The following is a 19,865-nucleotide window of genomic DNA, read 5'->3' as shown; positions in this document are numbered from 1 at the left end:
AATCGTTTCGATCGTCCTAATCGGACTTATAATAAAAAATTCGAATTTACTACAAGTCATGCGTAGCTCACTTTTTGAGGAACTTTTCGAACATATGCAAGAAAATCTTATATCACAACTTCGACTTCGGATTCATTGTCCGTCTCTAGTTTTGGTCGTCGGCTTATGACTAATCTCCCTCGACATGTTTTTACTTGAACTTTTCCAAATGTAACTTCGTCGATTTGGTGTATTTCACCCTTAATGAGTTGGATTTTTGCATGGTTTATCGAGCTAAGCTGCCTTTTTCTGAACTCTTGACTCTGAGTTTTTTGGATGCGATCATGTTGGTCGCGATTTTTGAAACAATAAATGCGAAATACTAAACAACAAGTAAATAAATATGACGAACAAAGAAAAGTTATGAATAATTCCTCTTTTATTAATAGAACTTTTTGGTCATAAACGACCTTACAATAAATGATTGAAACAAAACATGAGTGTAACCTGAGCTGCTCATTGGTAATACCTTCGCAAATGCTCGACGTTCCAGGCTTGCAATATGGCTTCGCCATTGAGGCGTTATAGGTGGAAGGTTCTTAGTGCGAGCTTTTCGTAAATCCTAACATGGTCCTTCTCATTTGGGCCCAAGTGTCCCCAAGTTTAGGTTTTGAGTACCCTGGACGACCTTTCTGAAGACTAGGTCACTCATTTCAAAACTTTTGTTCTTGACTTTGGTGTTGAAGTATCGTTTGGCTCGCTACTGATACGAGGTGAGCCTTAACTGAGACTTCGCTTAATGTTCTTCGATTAGGTCTAGCCTTAGGCAGAGAAAATCTTCGTTTGTTTCCTTGTTGAAAACTTTCCTTTGAAAAAAACTAATCCCCACTTCAACTAGGGCCATTGTGTCACTAGAGAGAACGAAGTTTCTTCTATCGAGCTTTTGGCTATCGTTCTATAAAACTACAAAGCCTCGGGCAATTCTTCGACCCATCTTCCCTTCAGGGCGTCGAGCTTCTTCTTGATGGTGTGTTTGATAACGTTGTTCACAGCCTCTACTTGACCATTGGCTTGAGGCCGATAAACAGCGGCAAAGCTCTTTTTAATATCAAGTTATTCACAAAAATATCTGAAGTCTTCACTGTCAAACTATTTTTTGTTGTCGGTTATTATAGTATAGGGGATTTCAAACCTACAAATGATGTTTTTGTAGACGAAATCCTTTAGCTTATTCGACGTGATGGTGGCTAAAGGCGCGGCTTCTACCAACTTGGTGAAGTAGTCCACAACAACTACTGCGAATTTAATGCCCTCTTTTCCTTGAGGTAAGGGACCTATTAGGTCAATGCCCCAGATTGCGAATGGCCAGGGGCTTGTCAAAGTACTTAACTCTTAGGATAGAGCTCGTAGAACATCTGCAAACCTCTGACATCTGTCTCATCTACGCACATAGTCTGTTGCATCGTCAAAAACTATTGGCCAGTAATAACTCTGACGAAGCACTTTATATGCTAGAGATCTGCCTCCTGCATGGTTCCTATAGATGCCTTCATGGATCTCTCTTAGAATATAGTTCGCGTCTTTATCGTCAACACACCGCAATAATGGTGAATTAAACCCATGCTTATATAAGTTGTCATTGATGAGCATGTATCGAGCTGACTTTGCGTTGAGCGTTCTGGCTTCACTCTTCCCTTCAGGTACTGTTCCATCTCTTAGGTAGGCAATTATTACATCCATCCAGTTGTACCTCTGACTTGTCACTAATACTAGTTCTTGTGAAGCGGAGATGATTGGACTTAGAAAGAACTTAATAGGTATTGAATTGTCTTCTCTTGGCTCATTGTAGAGGCTAGACGAGCTAGAGCGTTGGCTACTGAATTCTTCTCCCTTGGGATCTGAAGAACAGTGAATGATTTGAAAAACTCAAGCTCGGATTTCCTTCGCCTGATATTCACTGCTAATCTGATGGACTACGAGTTGGGAATCGCTATAGATCTTGATGGACTCTTCCCCCATCTCCTTGGCAAGGTGGATCTTCGCGAGTAATACTTTATACTCAGCCTTGTTGTTAGAGGTGACAAACCCGAATCTGACTGCGGCCTTGATCGGGTTCCCCTCTGAACTTTTGAGCAAGAGCCTAGCTCCTACCCCCTTATCATTTGAGGACCCTTTTACATATAGAGTCCACTTCCATAGTTTGTCAAACTTTGACTTCTGCTGTTTACTTTCTTCTAAGTTACTTGCCCTTGGCAGGCATATTTCCCCTTCTGGCTGATAGGAGAATTCTGAAATAAAGTCCGCCAAAGCCTGACCTTTAATTGTTGTCCTCGGGATGCATTGATATCGTGCTAAACATTTCCATTGTTCACTGGATCAATCTGTCTGATGCCTCGGGCTTTTGCATTATCTTCCTCAACAGAAAGTTTGTCAACACATGAATGGAGTGCGCCTGGAAGTAAGGCCGCAGTTTCCTGGTAGCAATGACAAGGGCATAAGAGAGCTTCTCCATCTCGGGGTATCTTGTTTTTGCGTTGAACAACCTCTTGCTCACATAGTACACTAGCCACTACACTTCCCCTTATTCACGAACCAAAGCCGTACTCATTGCAGACTTAGATACCAACAAATATACAGTAGTGGCTCACCTTGGATGGGCTTTGACAATAAAGGAGGTTGTCTTAAATGTTTCTTCAATTCCTAGAAAGCTTTCTCGCACTCCTCAGTCCACTTGAAATTTTTTTTTCCCCTTCAGAGTCTGAAAGAATGGTAAGCACTTGTCCGCAGCTCGGGAAACAAACCTGCTAAGTGCAGCCACACGCCCTGTCAAGCTTCGTACCTATTTTATCCTAGTTGGGCTTTTCATATCTAGGAGAGCTTGAATCTTCTCTGGGTTGGCTTCAACACCTCGTTGATTTACGAGGAACCCCGAGAACTTTTCTGAACTTACTTCAAAAGCACACTTCAGAGGGTAGAGTTTCATTCTGTATTTTCTAAGGATATCAAACATCTCCCCCAAGTGCTCAATGTGGTCAGCAAACATCTTGTTCACCAAGCGTTGGTAGGTCGTCTCAGCATTCTTTAAGCCAAACGGCATAACCCTATAACAATAAGTACCCGGTCAATAATAAAGGAGGTGTATTCTTCATCGAGCTCATACATCGAGATTTGGTTGTATCCCGAGTATACATCCATGAAACTAAGTAGTGTGTTCTCGGCTATTGCATCTACTAACGGGTTGATTTAGGGTTGCGGAAAGCTGTCTTTGGGGCAAGTTTTATTTAAATCTATGAAGTCGATCCGAGGTAGCGGAAAGCAAGTCCGCCACTGGCCATTTGACTTCTTAACCAAAACTGGGTTGGCGAGCCAGTCCAGATACTTCACTTCTCTTATGAAGTTAATATTCAGGAGCTTGTCAACTTCGTCTTTGAGCGCTTTAGATCGTTTTGCATCTATAGATCTTCTCTTTTGTTTTATTGGTCGAGTTGTGCGGTCGATGTTCAATCTGTGACACATGACGTCGAGGTTAATCCCTACCATATCAACATACACCCATGCGAATACGTCGAGGTTTTTCTTTAGAAACCCCATCAAATTGTTGAGCATTTCATTACCCAACTACTGTCGACATTTAATACGCAAGTTGGATCTTCCTCGCTGATAGATATCTCTCGCAACTCTTTTGTTGGCCCTACTACAGGCTCTTCCCTATGGATACGAGGATCTATTGTATCCTCGAGAGGTCTAGGGTGTGGCTCAGACTCTGCAATGAGCATGGTCCTCGTGAGTGATTATTTAAGTGCAGCATTGATGACCTGATTGTAACATTCCCCAGATTCCTTTCTACAGCTTCTAATCGTCACGACCCCCCAAGAGTCAGGAACCTCATTGCTTGGAGCGCACTGAAGTGATTGTGCTCAAATCATCCAGGATCGGTCTTCTGAGAATGAAATTATATGTGGTCGAGCAGTCCACCATTAAGAATTATGTCGTCACCGTCCTGATTTTGGGTTCTACCCCTAAAGTCACGAGCAGCTTGCTCGTTCCCTTAGGGACCAAGATATCCCTAGTGAACTCATAGAGTGACGATAGGCATGCTCTCAAGTCTCTCTCCGTGAACCTCATTTCTTAGAAAGCTCCTAAGAAAATGATATTCGTTATACTTCTGTTATCGACCATCACCCTTAGTACCCTAGCATTATCAATTCTAGCTGCGATTATAATCGCATAATGATTATGGTGAGGGGATTCTTCACATTCTTTGACTGTGAATCCTACAACCTTGCTCGCTTGTCTGGGTCGCTTCGACGGTTACTGTTCACAGTTCATTACTCAGGGGACTAAGTCTGTTTTAGCCTCTCGAGCATATTGCTCACGAGCATGCCTTAAGCTCCCGCTATGTTGGGACCCCCTTAGATCATCCCCGCGAGGACTTCGTTGTTGGCGTTGGTCAAGTCTTGCTAGACCTAGTTATTTTACTCGCCGGCATTTTCACTAGCCAATGTCTCCTTGACAAATTCCTTTAAGTGGCCCTTTTGTATTAGGTCTTCGATGACATTTTTTAAGGCTCGACAATCTTTGGTATTGTGCCCAATGTCCCATGGTATTGGCAGTATTTTTGTTGATGTCTTCTACCTAGAGCCCCCCGTATTCTATCTGGAGCGGGCAGTCTCTTCATCCCACAGGAGACTTCATATATATGGGTTATATCTTGCGTGAGGGGAGTGTATTCTGCATATTGCGGGAAAGGCAGCCTGTCCTTGCGGCTATTTGTACTTTATCTCTTTTGGGACCTATTCTGATCTCTGTCATTGTAGCTTGGCCCTTCTGCTTGTCTGATGGACAACCTTATCACCTATCCAGGGCTCTTCGTTGCGAGCTTCTGGCTAAGGCTGCTAGCGAACTTTCTACTCGCTAATGCTTTGCAACCATCTGGTAAAACTTTGCCAGGTTCACATGAGCTTCACTTTAGAGCTCTTTCCAAAGCTCCGTTTGCGGCCTGATGCCTGCAATTAGCAAAGTTCGAATTGACTCTTTGGGTGCATCTGCGACCTTTGCTTGCTCATTTTGAAACCTTGTTAAATATGAAGTCAGTGTTTCGTCTCTCTCCTGACGAATGTTAATCAAGTAACTGAGCGACATTGCGAAGTGTCTCCTCGCTTGGAATTGTTGCAATTAAAGTGAGGAGAATTGTTGCTAAGAACTGATAAAGTTTGCCTTAAGTCTTTTGTACCACCTTTTGGCATCCCCTATGTATGTGACCGCTAAGCAACAACACTTTGCTAAGTCACAGACCTAGTGCAGCTCTATTAGGTCATTGAAAGTATCAAGGTTGTCTCTAGAATCTCCTTTCCCATCAAACTTGCTTTTTGGCGTCCTAAATCCTTGGGAAAGTGGGGGCCTAGTGACCTTCCTCTGTGAAGGGAGAGCTCACTATTTCTTTCGCTACATTGTTCTGGCAGACTCTTAGATCGTCGAGCATTTTCTGCACCTGATCATGTCTTCGTTGTGATTCTCCTTGCTGGCTCTGTTCAGCCTTACCTCGAGCAGGTAAGTTCTTAAAGTTGCTGCTTAAGAGCCCCCTTCGTTATACGTATTGATGTGCGAAGTTGAGTCATGATGGCTAGGCTGATAGGTGCTATCATGCTCGTCGGTGTGTTGCTCATGATGTTGGTTATAATCGAAACGTCGGTCATTGCTAGATTGGCGCACATAACTCATCTCGCAAGCTTGCGAGGATCAAACTTGTTTTAGGCGTGGGTTAAAACCGGCACATTGACGCTTGGGATACTGCCAAGCAAGTCAAGCTTCTCGTGGGCAACCATCACCTTCGCTTTCCCCCATTGGTTGTTTCCCTGGTCCTCTCCAGAGGTTAGTTTGCTTGCGGGACTTGCGCTCATGAGTGAATTGTGCTTTGTGACGTCGGGGGTGCCGGTCACCCCTCGGTGTTGATGAGCCAGATTGGTTGCCAACAGAATTCTGACCTGTCATGGTGATATCAGTGAAGCATTGGTCAAGGTTTTGTGTGGTTAGTTGCTGATTTCTCAACTCAGCCACGATTTGTTGCACCGCCTATGCAACCATTATTCTGATCATTTCTACCAATTGGCCGTTCTCGAGGTTTGATGTCCTTGCTCCTTGGTTATTTGTAGTTTGTTGAGTCGACGGCACTAATGCTCAACGCCTAGCAGCGTCCTATTGCATCTCCTGGTGGGTGGTCTCACATTGTCGTGGTTTCTAGTGGTGGTTTTCAATCTTATATGCACCATTGTGGGCCTAGAGTGATTAGGTCACTAGGATTTCTTGCCGGAATTTGGCGGAGGCTCTCCTTCTAGCGCCAAAATGTTGATGCACGAATTACACCAACTTTGGTGATCCGATTGACTTAGTCAAGATCGGAACTGATGTGTGCATGATTACAGATAACTAGTAATGGATAAATAATTAGTACAGTAAAGTAAATGACAAAGAGATTTTTAAAGTGGTTCGACGAGTTGAACTCTTAAGCTTACGTCCACTGTGATTGTATTTGCTGTGAGAGCTTACAATAACAATCCTAGAATAATTTGTTAACCCCTTTTCTCATCTTTGAAGGGGGTTTATATGTAGAGTTTGTACAAAGGAAAAGGCGACCATAAAGGGATTACAATTAAGTTGGAAATGCAACTCTTATATTCTCGCGATTGGGTGTTGTGACTGCACAAAGATTAATGTTGATCTGATCCTTCCCGGGATATCTGTGATCTGAAGTTATCTGTTAATTGGTTAAACAACTGCAAGGATTGGTCGCAACTAGCTTGTGTTAGGTCGAGCTATAACTCGATGAACTTATGTTGGGTCGGACAATCAGTATAGTCAAGCTGGTTCTGAATCGGGCTATAACCTCGTAGCACTCCGAACTTGGTGGAAAATTCACACCCAACAAGACATAATTAAATCACACACAACAAGACATAATCATGGAGATTAATTTAAACTTCAAAATAAATTATTTTTAATATTCAAAATGGGGCAAAAAACATGATAATTATATAAATAAATACTAATTATAAAATGTAAACAAAAAACGAAGTCCTTTTTTTTTTTTTTTTTTGAGTTCTAAAAACAACTCATTTGACAAAGATGTCTTGAGACTATGATTTAGAAGAAAAAACAAGTAATTTCTGTAAATATTTTAAAATTAACATAAAATTATTTTTAAATTGAATTTTTAATCTAAAAACAATGTTGCAGTTTGTTAAGAAAAGAATGATGTCTTAGAGCATATTCAAAAGGCTTTTTATATGATTCAAACTTTTTATTATAAAGAGTCTATTCATAAAAACAAAAGTCTACCAAACTCTTTATTATTTAAATATAAGTTAAAGAGTGAATTTGACTCCACATCTAGAGAGTCAAATTTCACTCTCTATCGTAATTTTAATTAATAAACGATAAGTTTTTATATATTTTATTTATTAATTCTCTTTCCTATTATGTATTTTTCTTGAAAATAAAAAACATCTTCATTAAATTTAAAGAGCATATTAGATTTGAATAAAAAATTTATTCTTTATATTTATAAATTAATGAAGTTTCTCTTTATTTATATGAAATATACTCTTTAAAAAACATAATTGGATATGCTCTTATCCACCGGGACAGTTGGATGTTAAACTCAAAAGGTGGTTGGAGATAAAGGAAATGGTATTAATATGTTGTCAATTTTCCATGCACTCAAGAAGGAAAATGTTAAAAGCATAAGTTTGCTTTGAGAAACAAGAGTCAAGCTCAAAAGTCAAAACAGAATGCAATGGCAGTAACCACAGACGTCCAAACCTAACACCTAATTTCTGGACCACCATATCAGACACACCATCTAGCTCCATGCATGAGGCTTTGGGTTTGGGTTTCCGGTTACTATGACTCTACTTAATTACTTACCTCTCTTCTATTCCTTCTTAAATTATTCATAAATATGTATATATGCCCAACCTCCACTCCCTCACCCACTAGCCGCGCCATTATAATAGCACCACTCAAAATCCATGACTTTCAGATCCATTTTTTAACGCTGTATGAATAATTACAAGATTTATAATGTATTATATTCAAAATCATGCTATAATCCTGATACTTATAAGGTATAAGGCAACATTAACGTGGAAAGCCAGATAGGTCTGTATATAGTTTTAGGCGTGTGAGTTGCAATTTCTATTTAAAGGTCCACCCGGTCATTGAATACTGATAGGGACTCCCGTGAGAAATCCAGATAAACATTAATTGGCATTCTTCATTATGAATCACCACCCATCTTCATTATATGTCGAATATAATAATATCAACTAATGTATATTTATGTATCCATCGAATTTCTCAACCCTTCTTCTATCTCTCAACTCTCACCAACTTGTATCTTTTTCCCCATCTAAGTTTCTTTTAAAGCAAGAATACCAAAAACAGTGAAGCCAGAGAAATAAACCAAAAAATGGAAGGTGTTTCGACGACAGTGTACAAGGGTTTGAAAAACTACTGGCAGAGGAGAGGTTACCAAAGGATAAATAATGGGACAGGTCGGAGACGGACAAGCCGATCGGAGCTGGGTTCAACCAGGAGAAGACGCTCCTGGCGGATCAAGATCAAACCTAAGCTTAAAATACTCAAAGTGGCTTCTCCAAAGAAGTTCTTTTTATGGCTACGTGACTCTTACGTGAAGATGATGATGAGTTTAGCTCATTCACGGGTTTGTACCAGTTATGGTGGAGCCATAGCCGGCCAAGGGGTTTATAGGTTTGGAAAGGGTCCACTTAAGGAATATGATGAGAAAATGATCGTTGAGATCTACAAGTCTTTAGTGTTGGCGCAGGGTCAGTTGGTGCCACGAGATGCAGCTAAACTTGGTTCAGAGATCGTTTGTCGAAGTTAGCTCTAGCTAATTAGAAACACGGCAAAACATGTTATTAATCAGGTATGAGGGTTTCGATTACAGAATTTGCTGCTCACTTGAATTCATGGAAGATGCATATTCCAGTACAGATCATGCCAATTCTTCAAGGCTATCCTGAAAGAAACAAGGATGAAGACAAGAAAAGCCTTACTTTTTTTTTTTTTTTTTTCTCTTTAATTTTTGTTTTAGCTTTTTAGAATAGCTTTTAATGTTGTTCAGCTGGTAAATTGTAATGAGTAAATGTTCAGTTGTTGGCAATAAGTCTTTAAGGCACCTAACTTTCTGGCACAAGAAGCAAAAGAATAAAAACTACTTCTTCCTTGTGAACACAGAGAGTTAAACATCTTTAATTGTTGCTATAATGTTATATAGGTGGTAGAGCATGAGATTAAAGGAGACTCAAATCAAGTGAGCCCCGTACTGGGTTGATTAAGATTATGATTTGGGCGTGAGCAAAAGAAGGTAATTGATCAAGCCATGATAATGTTGAACTTGGTGGGTTCGTATAGTCAATGCAAACTTTGACCATTCTTGTTAATTTACATTAGAGTGGAAAAATGTGAGCTTGCCAGACCTTGCTTGGTCGGATCGGATCGTTGTGGGATACGAGCCATTTTGAGATGAGAGATCTTTTCATGTGGTGCTTTAATTTTGTAATCCATGGCGTTGCTCTTGCTCTTCCTGTAGCTATGTTTAAAAGATCATGGGAAATCTTTTCGTGTGTAACATACCATGTGTTATGTTTGCCTAATTGCATATTAAATTCTTGGGCAGATGGTCAACCTTACGTTTAAAATAAATTATGTATATTTAAAATAAGTTCCACTACCTTGCAGCGTTTTGAAAATTATGATCTTATGGAAATTTACTATCGCCGTTTCCCTTCACCGCTGGGCAAAACTTTACTTGTTTATGAGTTTAAAGATACGAATCTTATTCAATAAATATATAGTTTGACAGGACAGCAAAGCATTATAGCTTTCTGTTATTTTCCTAAAAAAAAAAAAAAAAAAAAGGCATCTCGACTGATTGAGATGACTTATATTCCTTCGCGTCGTTTTGCCCTTCTATGCTTCAAAATTTTCAACGCAATTATGATTTCCACGTTGCTCCTTTATCGTTCATAATAGAGAAAACGACATAGCTTCACCCATTTAGCACCACAACGAAATCTTAAACCGATAAACCGAATTCACTTTATTTTATATTTTAACCCCGTAAGGTAACGTTGTATTCTTTATTTTATAGGGTCTTAATATTTCATTGTATCATGACGTTGTTAGCATGCTAAAATATATAGTATTTTCTTAATAAAAATTGACTTATGTCAAAAAAAGGTCATCATGTTGCAATATCTAAGTCGATGATTTTTAGTTTTTAATACTGATTTTAAAGTCTAAATCACTTCCAAATCATTATTGAATTTTCCACAATTTTCTTTATAAACTTATATTTTTACTTGTCGATCTCACTTACTGTTTTCTGATCATCACCAACAATCAAATATATTAGTTAAACAATGAAAATTGAGAACAAATACAATATAGGTATTAATTGAGATTTTGCTCGGTGGGAATATGTCGTTTACTCTTAATAATATAGATACAGTGTACATTAATTGTTTCTTTTTTCGTCTTCCGTAGCATCTAGCTACTTGTGTTCACGCGGAATATTTTTACACATGGCCCAGCATCTTAGACTTCAGCCAATTCCACCGAACCACGCCCACCCACGCCCCATCCTGTTTATTACTTATTACCACACCTATCAACTTTTAGAGCCCAGTCATATTACTGTGCTAATTATTTTTAAACAATGCACGCACCTATTTTAATATTTTTACCATTACTGATGTATCCTGGTAGGGCTTTTAGCGAATTCCATGAAAGATTTTCTAATAAATTTCTAGTTTAAGTGTTTATGCATTGATGATGAGCTAACCCGTTGACAGACTGACTTGATGAGATCTTCACGAAAAAAGAATTGGGGCCCTGTGCATTGCTATACCAACCTATCCACCAATAACTTTATGTGTATTAACTTTTGTCTTAAAATTGCAGTGCAAGTAGTGTAGTGGGGTCTATTTTCTTTCCTTTTTTTTTTTTTTTTTTTCTCAAGTCAAATTACCTGCCATTATCTATTGTGTTTTAGGCTGTAGGTGAAACAAACTCGTTACAAGTTCTGACCTGTTTGTTTGTACTGACCTAAACATTAATTAATGTTTAATTTTGGTACACTTCCTTTAAGATATCCAAATAAATGCATTGATTAGATTTTATGATATTCTACACCCAAGTTCCTATGGCTGAGTTGGGCTGGCTGGGCTGGGCGGGCTCCTTTTGTTGACCCACACGAGGTTGTTTGGGAGTCTCAAGTCCATGCTGCGGTATTTTACACATAGTTGGTTTAGTTTATTCTATCAGGACCTATAATTTATAGGTTAAACCCATGGTAGGAGATCCATGATAATACGATTTTTTAAGCATATAACCAATAATTTACTCAAATATTGCTACAAGTAAAGTTCCTTTTGCATTACTTTGGAGATCTTCCCATCAAACTCTTTAAATTAATTGTGTAAAAATCAAATAACACTTAATAGCCAAAGAAAGTAAATTTAAAGCTGGTTGAGCTTGTGTGGTCAGAGCTTAATACATTAGAACTCTGAAGTTGTATTGAATTTTGAGCGGGCTTAAGCCCAACAAACTGTCATACTATTGGTTATAGGATTTTCCCGCTTCTGTCTGAGCCTAAACCCAATAGGAAAATACGAATCAATAGTGTGTTTTTTTTTTTTTTGAAAAAGAAGAATGCAAAAAGAGCCCTATCATTTTCCTGACCTTCAGTACTAGGGAGTATATAAGTTTAGACCTATATATAACTGAGTTTTTTTTCGTAACTTTACACCCAGTTTTTATTAGAATTAGGATTAATTGTTTGAGAATATAGCATGAAAATGAGAAAATATGAAAAACAGAAAAATAATGGTAAATGGAGGCTAATTGATATAAATTATATCAGCCAAATACGAAATTTACTCTTCAAAGTTGAAATCCTATAGTTTTACAGATATAATTGTTAGAAAGACGCTATTGGTTTTATTAATAATATCTATGTTTGCTAACATGTTGTTGAGGTACATTATCAAAATATTTTTAAATAAGCAGCAAATTAAGAGATGCAATAAAAAACAATAAATAGAAGAACTCAATTAAAAAAATAAAAATAAATTTTAAAAAATAGGTTCTTTGCTTAAATGACGCGTGAGTAATTAATATAGGTGGAACGTAGAATTCTTTTCATGTGGATGGCAGGGACATGTATAAAACCGTGGTTGAATTGGTTTCTGAACTGAACGAAGTACTGTCATTGTTTCATCCAATAGAATCGAATGCTTGTCTTTTGAACCTTCCTTAACTCTTAAGTACTTGACTTGACGCTTTCAAAAATCACTTTGTACATCGTCGGTCCTCCTTTTTCTATTTATTCCATAATACAGTAATAAAAATAAAAAAAAAAAAATAAAAACTAAAAAAGTGCATGCTTTGCGTGCATACATGTCTCGCAAATATATATAATACATATAAATAACGGTCATCTATCAATAGCACTTGCTCTTTCAGTAAGTTTTTATTATGTATTTTAAAAGGTAGACTAATAGAATCAATCAAACATAATCTTATCCAATTAATTTAATGGCCATGATGTTGAATGGAAACCAAATTTCTTCATTCACACATCTTTCACACTACAAGCCAAATGGTTTACAACAGGATGCTTTGTTTATGTGCCATCTAGCGCCTCAAAAAGAAGTGACACGTCAAAAATCTAATCTAGCAATACCACAAATTAAAATGATACACGTGATCCACATTATTAATACCTTAATTGAAATCATCATTCAATTCCGCTCTGAAAATGGACCAGTTAGTTATATATGATTATTAGCTCATCATTAAATTGCTTCTAAAGTAAACTTACACAAGTTACCTTCAATTTATCCATTAGTTTTAACTTATATGAACATGACCACTGACCATCCAACGCTAAAAAGCGGAAAAAAAATTGTAGTAGTAGGTTGGGATTTGGAAAAGGGCTCATTCTAAATGACTGCTAACGGGCTACCCCATTAACGTCTCTATACTCGACGCCACCACTTATTAGTTGATCATGATATGTTACCATCCCTTCCCTTCGCTTGAGTTCCTTACCAGTTGACCAAACTCATTTTATTTTTATTTTTTTTTGGGTGGGATACTCTCTGTTATACCAGAATGGTTTCCCTCAATAATTAAATTGGACAATATACACGATTGGTTGATGATCAATTATCAAATAAATAGGCGTGCCGACCATAGAATGAGCCGTGATGCTTAATTTCTGCCACTGCCGCTTTCAAGCTTCCACGTTACAAAATCACACGGACAGCTGGGAGCCTGTGACTTGTGATTGTGAGAGAAATGTAATCTTATAGCAAGATTTGTTGGGTGATGTAACGTGCCACATTTTCATTCTATTTATACACAATATATTACCAAAAAATAATGCATTGCTTGCTATTAAAGAACCAACAGTACTAATTGAAAACAAAAATTGTATTCCAGAAATATAAATACATCCCCCCAATGAAGAAATCATTCTATTAACCGAAGATAGCAAGTCCTCAAAACTGTACTGAATTTGATGCCGCCAATTTAACTCTTAGGTTTAGTTAAGAGAATGTTAGATCACTGGAAACTTATATTACTTTGAAAATTATTGAAATATTTTGAAAAGTGTGTTCGGTTAGTTGGTTGGTATATAATATTAATATGTTTGATTAAGGGGAATAAATTAGTGGGTATGTTATTTAAATTACTAAATTGTCCTCTTTTTAAATATTAATATAATATTATTTTTATTATTGATTTTTAAAAAATTTATTTTAATCCCCAATATTTCAGATTTAGCTAAAATACTCCCGCTTATATAAAACTTAATGTCGTTAATTTAACTCTTAGAGGGCGTTTTGTTGGAGATAATCTAAGATTATTGAGGTTATGTCATCTTATACTACTTGATTATCATGTTTGGTTATCAAATAATATAAGATTTTGGTAATCTTACATTACCAATAGTTGTTATTGTTGGTAATATTTGAGGTAATTTGATTACCTTCATTTTCTTAAGTATTGTAAAATTACTAAAGTAATCTTATTTTTATTACAATTTTATCCCTTATTAATAAAAAATTTGGACAATAATGCCCCTGTTATAAAATCAATTTACATTAATATATCATTTCAATTTTACCATTGTTCAATTAAGTTTTTAGACAATAATGCCCTTATATTTAAAACAAATTACAGACTACCACCGTCACTCAGCCACCATTGCTGACAACGGGCCAACCACCACGGACCGTCGCTAGAGTCCCTAAAAATGACCGAGAGTTGCTGGGAGACTCCGTGAGGCTTCGATATGGTCGTTTCTGACCATATTGATGGTCGAAAACAACCATATCAGGCTAGATATGGTCGTTAACGGCCAGATCCCTGGCCATTAGCGGTCATATATGGGTGAGATTTGGCTGTTAACGGCCAGATTTGGCTGCTAATGGCCAAGGATTTGGCTGAAAATGGCCAGATATTTCGGCCAGATCTTTTTCGATCAGATATGGCCTGATATGGTAGTTTTTGGCCATCAATATGGCTAGAAACGACCATATCGGAGCCTCACGGTCACGGTGAGCTACTCACGGCAACCTTCGATGACTTCCGATGGTGGTTTGCGGTGGCAGCAGGGGGTGGGGGTGATTTTGTCATAAATTAGAGTTTTATATAAACGGGGTGTTTTAGCTAAATCTGAAATATTGGGGGTTAAAAAAATTAATAATAAAAAAATATTATTTTAATATTTAAAAAGAGACAACTAACCAAACACATTCCAATAATCTAACATTCCCTAAACCAAACACCCCCTTATAACAATCTTCAATTCTCTTCTATGATCGAGGACATCTCAACTAATTGACCGGAGCCTTGAAATTAAGGGCCGGATAAGCCTCTAGTTATTAGGGACTGAGGTGAATCGAACTCAAAACTTTTTAAATAATATATTCAAAAGTCCTAGTTGACCACTCGATCACCTAGCAGTGGTTTGACCCACTTTTGATGTTTATATAATATAACTGATAATAAATATTAATTATAGAGGGGACACATGTATATATGTTACATCATGCTTTATATATAATAAATACTTTATATATTCATATGAATGTAATTTAATTTATTTGATAATTGGTGTGAAGGAATAGCTTAATAATATAATTAAAAGACGATAATACTAGTATTATTCTACTAGTAGTGATAGTGACGGGCTGGGTTAACAGTAAGCGGTTTTATTACGTACAATACACTCAATAGGCCCCTCTGCCAATAATTGAATATGAAAATCAAACGGGCTTGACTGACCCATAAAACCAAACGGGCTTATGGGTAATGTATAATTGGATCAGTTTAAAAAACTTGATCCACAAAAATAGATAGTGGAAGCCAGGCTGGTGTACGGACTGTTGAGTGTGCTCTCACCGAGGAACACGCTTCACAAAGTATGATCATGCAATGCACAGCTGTGTTGCAGATCCACCGTATACCTCCATTGCATAAACAAAAGGAGACATATTGATGAACGTGGCATCAAGATATTGGTTTGACCGGATAGCTGTTCTTCACTATGCTTAGTTTCACACTAAACTGCAAAGCCTGAGCGGTCTGATGTTTTCTGATGTTATTTACTGCGGACTGGGTTTCCTGATTCATGTACGCCTTTATTACCTTATCGAATTTCGAGCAAATTTATTTTGCATGTTTAATGTGTGCTAAATGACAAAGAATGGTCAGTGTAAGAGAGCCCATAGATTCTGCGGGACCCGGTATCCCAGGACAATATTGTCAATTAATAAACACGTCTGCAAATAAAATTAAATTACAGTAATACTAATTACCTGCATGGAGGTATTGTCAATATGACAATATCCAACACTAAACAGTATGCACCGATCACTTTGGTTGTAGTATATTATTCTAGATTTATAGTTTTAAAGAACAAATCATGTATGAAGTTACGAGAACATATAGCGCTGTGCCAATAATACTGGTCACCGTTCAAACATCCAAGATTAATATCACATGGGTTTCTAGCTTGATATCATATTAATTATTCTTTTTGTGTTTTTAAAAAGAGGACAACCGTTGAGTTTAATATTGAGCGAATTTTACAATATATTCGATTTGTTTTCTAATATTATCTAGATACTACTTATTTAAATGATTTTAAAAGAATGTGATTTCAGTCATGGTAATTATCCTCGAGGGTAACTTCTAGATGATTTGGGAGCGCAACATGACATTGCTATAAATAAATTACAGAGTATGTGTGTTGAGACTTGAGATTAACCCAATTGAGAATTCAGGAAATTTATTTCCTTGCTAAGTACAGCAGGAGCTGCAGGACAGAGACAGTTGGGAATAAATATATATCCAAAATTGATATATCTAATGATGGAATTGGGATTTGGGAGCAACTTGACTGTAAATAAAATAATTGTATGGTAAAAACCAAAAAGTAAGAACCGAGAGTTACTACTATTTGTTGAACCTTCCTTAACTCTTGTAAGTACTTGACTTGACGCTTTCAAAAAATTCACTTTGTCATCGTCGGTCCTCCTTTTTCTATTTATTCCATAATACAGTAATAAAAATAAAAAAAAAAAAATAAAACTAAAAAAGTGCATGCTTTGCGTGCATACATGTCTCGCAAATATATATAAGACAATATAAATATACGGTCATCTATCAATAGCACTTGCTCTTTCAGTAAGTTTTTATTATGTATTTTAAAAGGTAGACTAATAGAATCAATCAAACAATAATCTTATCCAATAATTTAATGGCCATGATGTTGAATGGAAACACAAATTTCTTCATTCACACATCTTTCACACTACAAGCCAAATGGTTTACAACAGGATGCTTTGTTTATGTGCCATCTAGCGCCTCAAAAAGAAGTGACACCGTCAAAAATCTAATCTAGCAATACCACAAATTAAACTGATACACTGATCCACATTATTAATAACTTAATAAATCATCATTCAATTCCGCTCTGAAAATGGACCAGTTAGTTATATATGATTATTACTTCATCATAAATTGCTTCTAAAGTAAACCTTACACAAGTTACCTTCATTTATCCATTAGTTTTAACTTATATGACATGACCACTGACCATCCAACGCTAAAAAAGCGGAAAAAAAATTGTAGTAGTAGGTTGGGATTTGGAAAAGAGGCTCATTCCTAAAATGACTGCTAACGGCTATCCCCATTAACGTCTCTATACCGACGCCACCACTTATTAGTGTGATCATGATACTGTTACCATCCCTTCCCTTCGCTTGAGTTCCCTTAACCAGTGACCAAATCATTTTATATTTTATTTTTTTTTTGGGTGGGATACTCTCTGTTATACAGATGTTTCCCTCAATAATTAAATGGACAATATACACGATTGGTTGATGATCAATTATCAAATAAATAGGCGTGCCGACCATAGAATGCCCGTGATGCTTAATTTCTGCCACTGCCGCCGTTCAGCTTCTCACGTTACAAATCACACGGACAGCTGGGAGCCTGTGACTTGTGATTGTGAGAGAAATGTAATCTTATAGCAAGATTTGTTGGGTGATGTAACGTGCCACATTTTCCATTCTATTTTATACAATATATTACCAAAAATAATGCATTGCTTGGGGGTCTATTAAGACCAACAGTACTAATTGAAAACAAAAATTTATTCCAGAAATAAATACATTCCCCCCAATGAAGAAATCATTCTATTAACCGAGATAGCAAGTCCTCAAAACTGTACTGAATTTGATGCCGCAATTTAACTCTTATTTAGTTAAGAAATGGTATCACTGGAAACTTATTTACTTTGAAAATTATTGAAATATTTTGAAAATGTGTGTTCGGTTAGTTGGTTGGTATATAATATTAATTGTTTGATTAAGGGAATACATTAGTGGGTGTATGTTATTTAATTACTAAATTGTCCTCTTTTTAATATTAATATATATTATTTTATTATTGATTTTTAAAAAATTTATTTTAAATCCCCAATATTTTAGATTTAGCTAAAATACTCCCGCTTATTAAAACTTAATGTCGTTATTTAACTCTTAGAGGGCGTTTTGGGAGATAATCTAATATTATTGAGGTTTGTCATCTTATACTACTTGATTATCATGTTTGGTTATCAAATAAATAAGATTTTGGTAATCTTACATTACCAATAGTTGTTTTGTTGGTAATATTTGAGGCGTATTATGTTGTCGTCCCACGCCCCATCCTGTTATTACTTATTACCACACCTAATCAACTTTTAGAGCCCAAGTCATATTACTGTGCTAATTATTTTTAAACAATGCACGCACCTATTTTAATATTTTTACCATTACTGATGTAATCCTGGTAGGGCTTTTAGCGAATTCCATGAAAGATTTTCTAATAAATTTCTAGTTTAAGTGTTTAATGCAGATTGATGATGAGCTAACCCGTTGACAGACTGACTTGATGAGATCTTCACGAAAAAAGAATTGGGGACCCTGTGCATTGCTATACCCAACCTATCAACCAATAACTTTATGTGTATTAACTTTTGTCTTAAAATTGCAGTGCCTTTTCCTATCACCAATTGTTTAATTTTGGTACACATTCCTTTAAAGATATCCAAATAAATGCATTGATTAGATTTTATGATATTCTACCCAAAGTTCCTATGGCGGAGTTGGGCTGGCTGGGCTGGGCGGGCTCCTTTTGTTGACCCACACGAGGTTGTTTGGGAGTCTCAAGTCCATGCTGCGGTATTTTTAACGTAGTTGGGTTTAGTTTATTCTATCAGGACCTATAATTTATAGGTTAACACCAAGTGGTAGGAGATCCATGATAAATACGATTTTTAAGCCAATAAGCATTAATTTACTCAAATATTGCTACAAGTAAAGTACCTTTTGCATTACTTTGGAGATCTTAGGCCAAGCAAGCTAATTTAATCTTGCCATCAAATCTCTTTAAACTAATTGTGTAAAAATCAAATAACACTTAATAGCTGGTTGGAGCTTGTGGTGGTCAGAGCTTAATACATTAGAACTCTGAAGTTGTATTGAATTTTGAGCGAGCTTAAGTCCAACAAACTGTCATACTATTGGTTAATAGGATTTTCTCGCTTCTGTCTGAGCCCAAACCCAATAGGCCAATACGAAATTACGAATCAGTAGTTTTTTTTTTTTTTTTTTGAAAAAGAAGAATGCAAAAAAGAGCCCTATTATTTTTCCTGACCTTCAGTATTAGGGAGTATATAAGTTTAAGACCTATAATATAACTGAGTTTTTTTCGTAACTTTACACCCAAGTTTTTATTAGAATTAAGAGTAATTGTTTGAGAATATAGCATGAAAATGAGAAAATATGAAAAACAGAAAAATAATGGGATAAATGGAGGCTAATTGATATAAATTTATATCAGCCAAACACGAAATTTTACTCTTCAAAGTTCAAATCCTATAATTACAGATATAAATTGTTAGAAAGACGGCTATTGGTTTATATATATATATATATATGTTTGCTAACATGTTGGTTGAGGTAACCTTATCAAAATATATTTTAAATAAAGCAGCAAATTAAGAGATGCAATATAAAACAATAAATAGAAGAACTCAATTAAAAAAATAAAAAATAAATTTTAAAAAAGAGGTTCTTTGCCTAAGTGACGCGTGAGTAATTAATATAGGTGGAAAACGTAGAAGTCTTTTTCATGTGGATGGCAAGGACATGTATAAAATCGTGGTTGAATTGGTTTCTGAACTTGAACGTAAGTACTGTCATTGTTTCATCCAATAGAATCGAATGCTTGTCTTT

The 19,865-nt window shown here is 36.5% G+C and overlaps 2 protein-coding genes across 2 annotated transcripts; one reads left to right on the top strand and one right to left on the bottom strand.

The window, feature by feature from the left end:
- Positions 1-1,905: 1,905 nt before the first annotated feature.
- On the bottom strand, positions 1,906-3,076 carry LOC116118070. The gene is made up of 3 exons (XM_031404052.1): positions 2,930-3,076; positions 2,337-2,453; positions 1,906-2,253 (listed from the first exon to the last, which is right to left on the bottom strand). The coding sequence occupies exons 1-3, from the start codon at positions 3,074-3,076 to the stop codon at positions 1,906-1,908; spliced, it is 612 nt and encodes a 203-aa protein (XP_031259912.1).
- A 5,128-nt stretch (positions 3,077-8,204) lies between these two features.
- LOC116118075 lies at positions 8,205-9,723 on the top strand. Its single transcript, XM_031404053.1, has one exon. It carries the CDS (start codon positions 8,447-8,449, stop codon positions 8,882-8,884), a length of 438 nt encoding a protein of 145 aa, XP_031259913.1. The 5' UTR covers positions 8,205-8,446; the 3' UTR covers positions 8,885-9,723.
- Positions 9,724-19,865: the final 10,142 nt, after the last annotated feature.

Source organism: Pistacia vera, unplaced genomic scaffold (assembly GCF_008641045.1).
Source record: "Pistacia vera cultivar Batoury unplaced genomic scaffold, PisVer_v2 Contig836, whole genome shotgun sequence".
NCBI classification, from domain to species: Eukaryota; Viridiplantae; Streptophyta; class Magnoliopsida; order Sapindales; family Anacardiaceae; genus Pistacia; species Pistacia vera.
The sequence above is the reverse complement of the archived record's forward strand: the minus strand, read 5'-3'. Positions and strand labels throughout refer to the sequence as shown.

Excerpts from the sequence above, each read along its gene's own strand:
- LOC116118070 (XM_031404052.1), bottom strand. The coding sequence starts at position 3,076 with ATGCCGTTTGGCTTAAAGAATGCTGAGACGACCTACCAACGCTTGGTG. Across the intron at positions 2,454-2,929 it reads CTCTGAAGTGTGCTTTTGAA|GAAACTGCGGCCTTACTTCC; the intron begins GTAAGTTCAGAA and ends CATTGCTACCAG. Across the intron at positions 2,254-2,336 it reads ATCCAGTGAACAATGGAAAT|CCAGAAGGGGAAATATGCCT; the intron begins GTTTAGCACGAT and ends TTCTCCTATCAG.
- LOC116118075 (XM_031404053.1), top strand. The coding sequence starts at position 8,447 with ATGGAAGGTGTTTCGACGACAGTGTACAAGGGTTTGAAAAACTACTGG.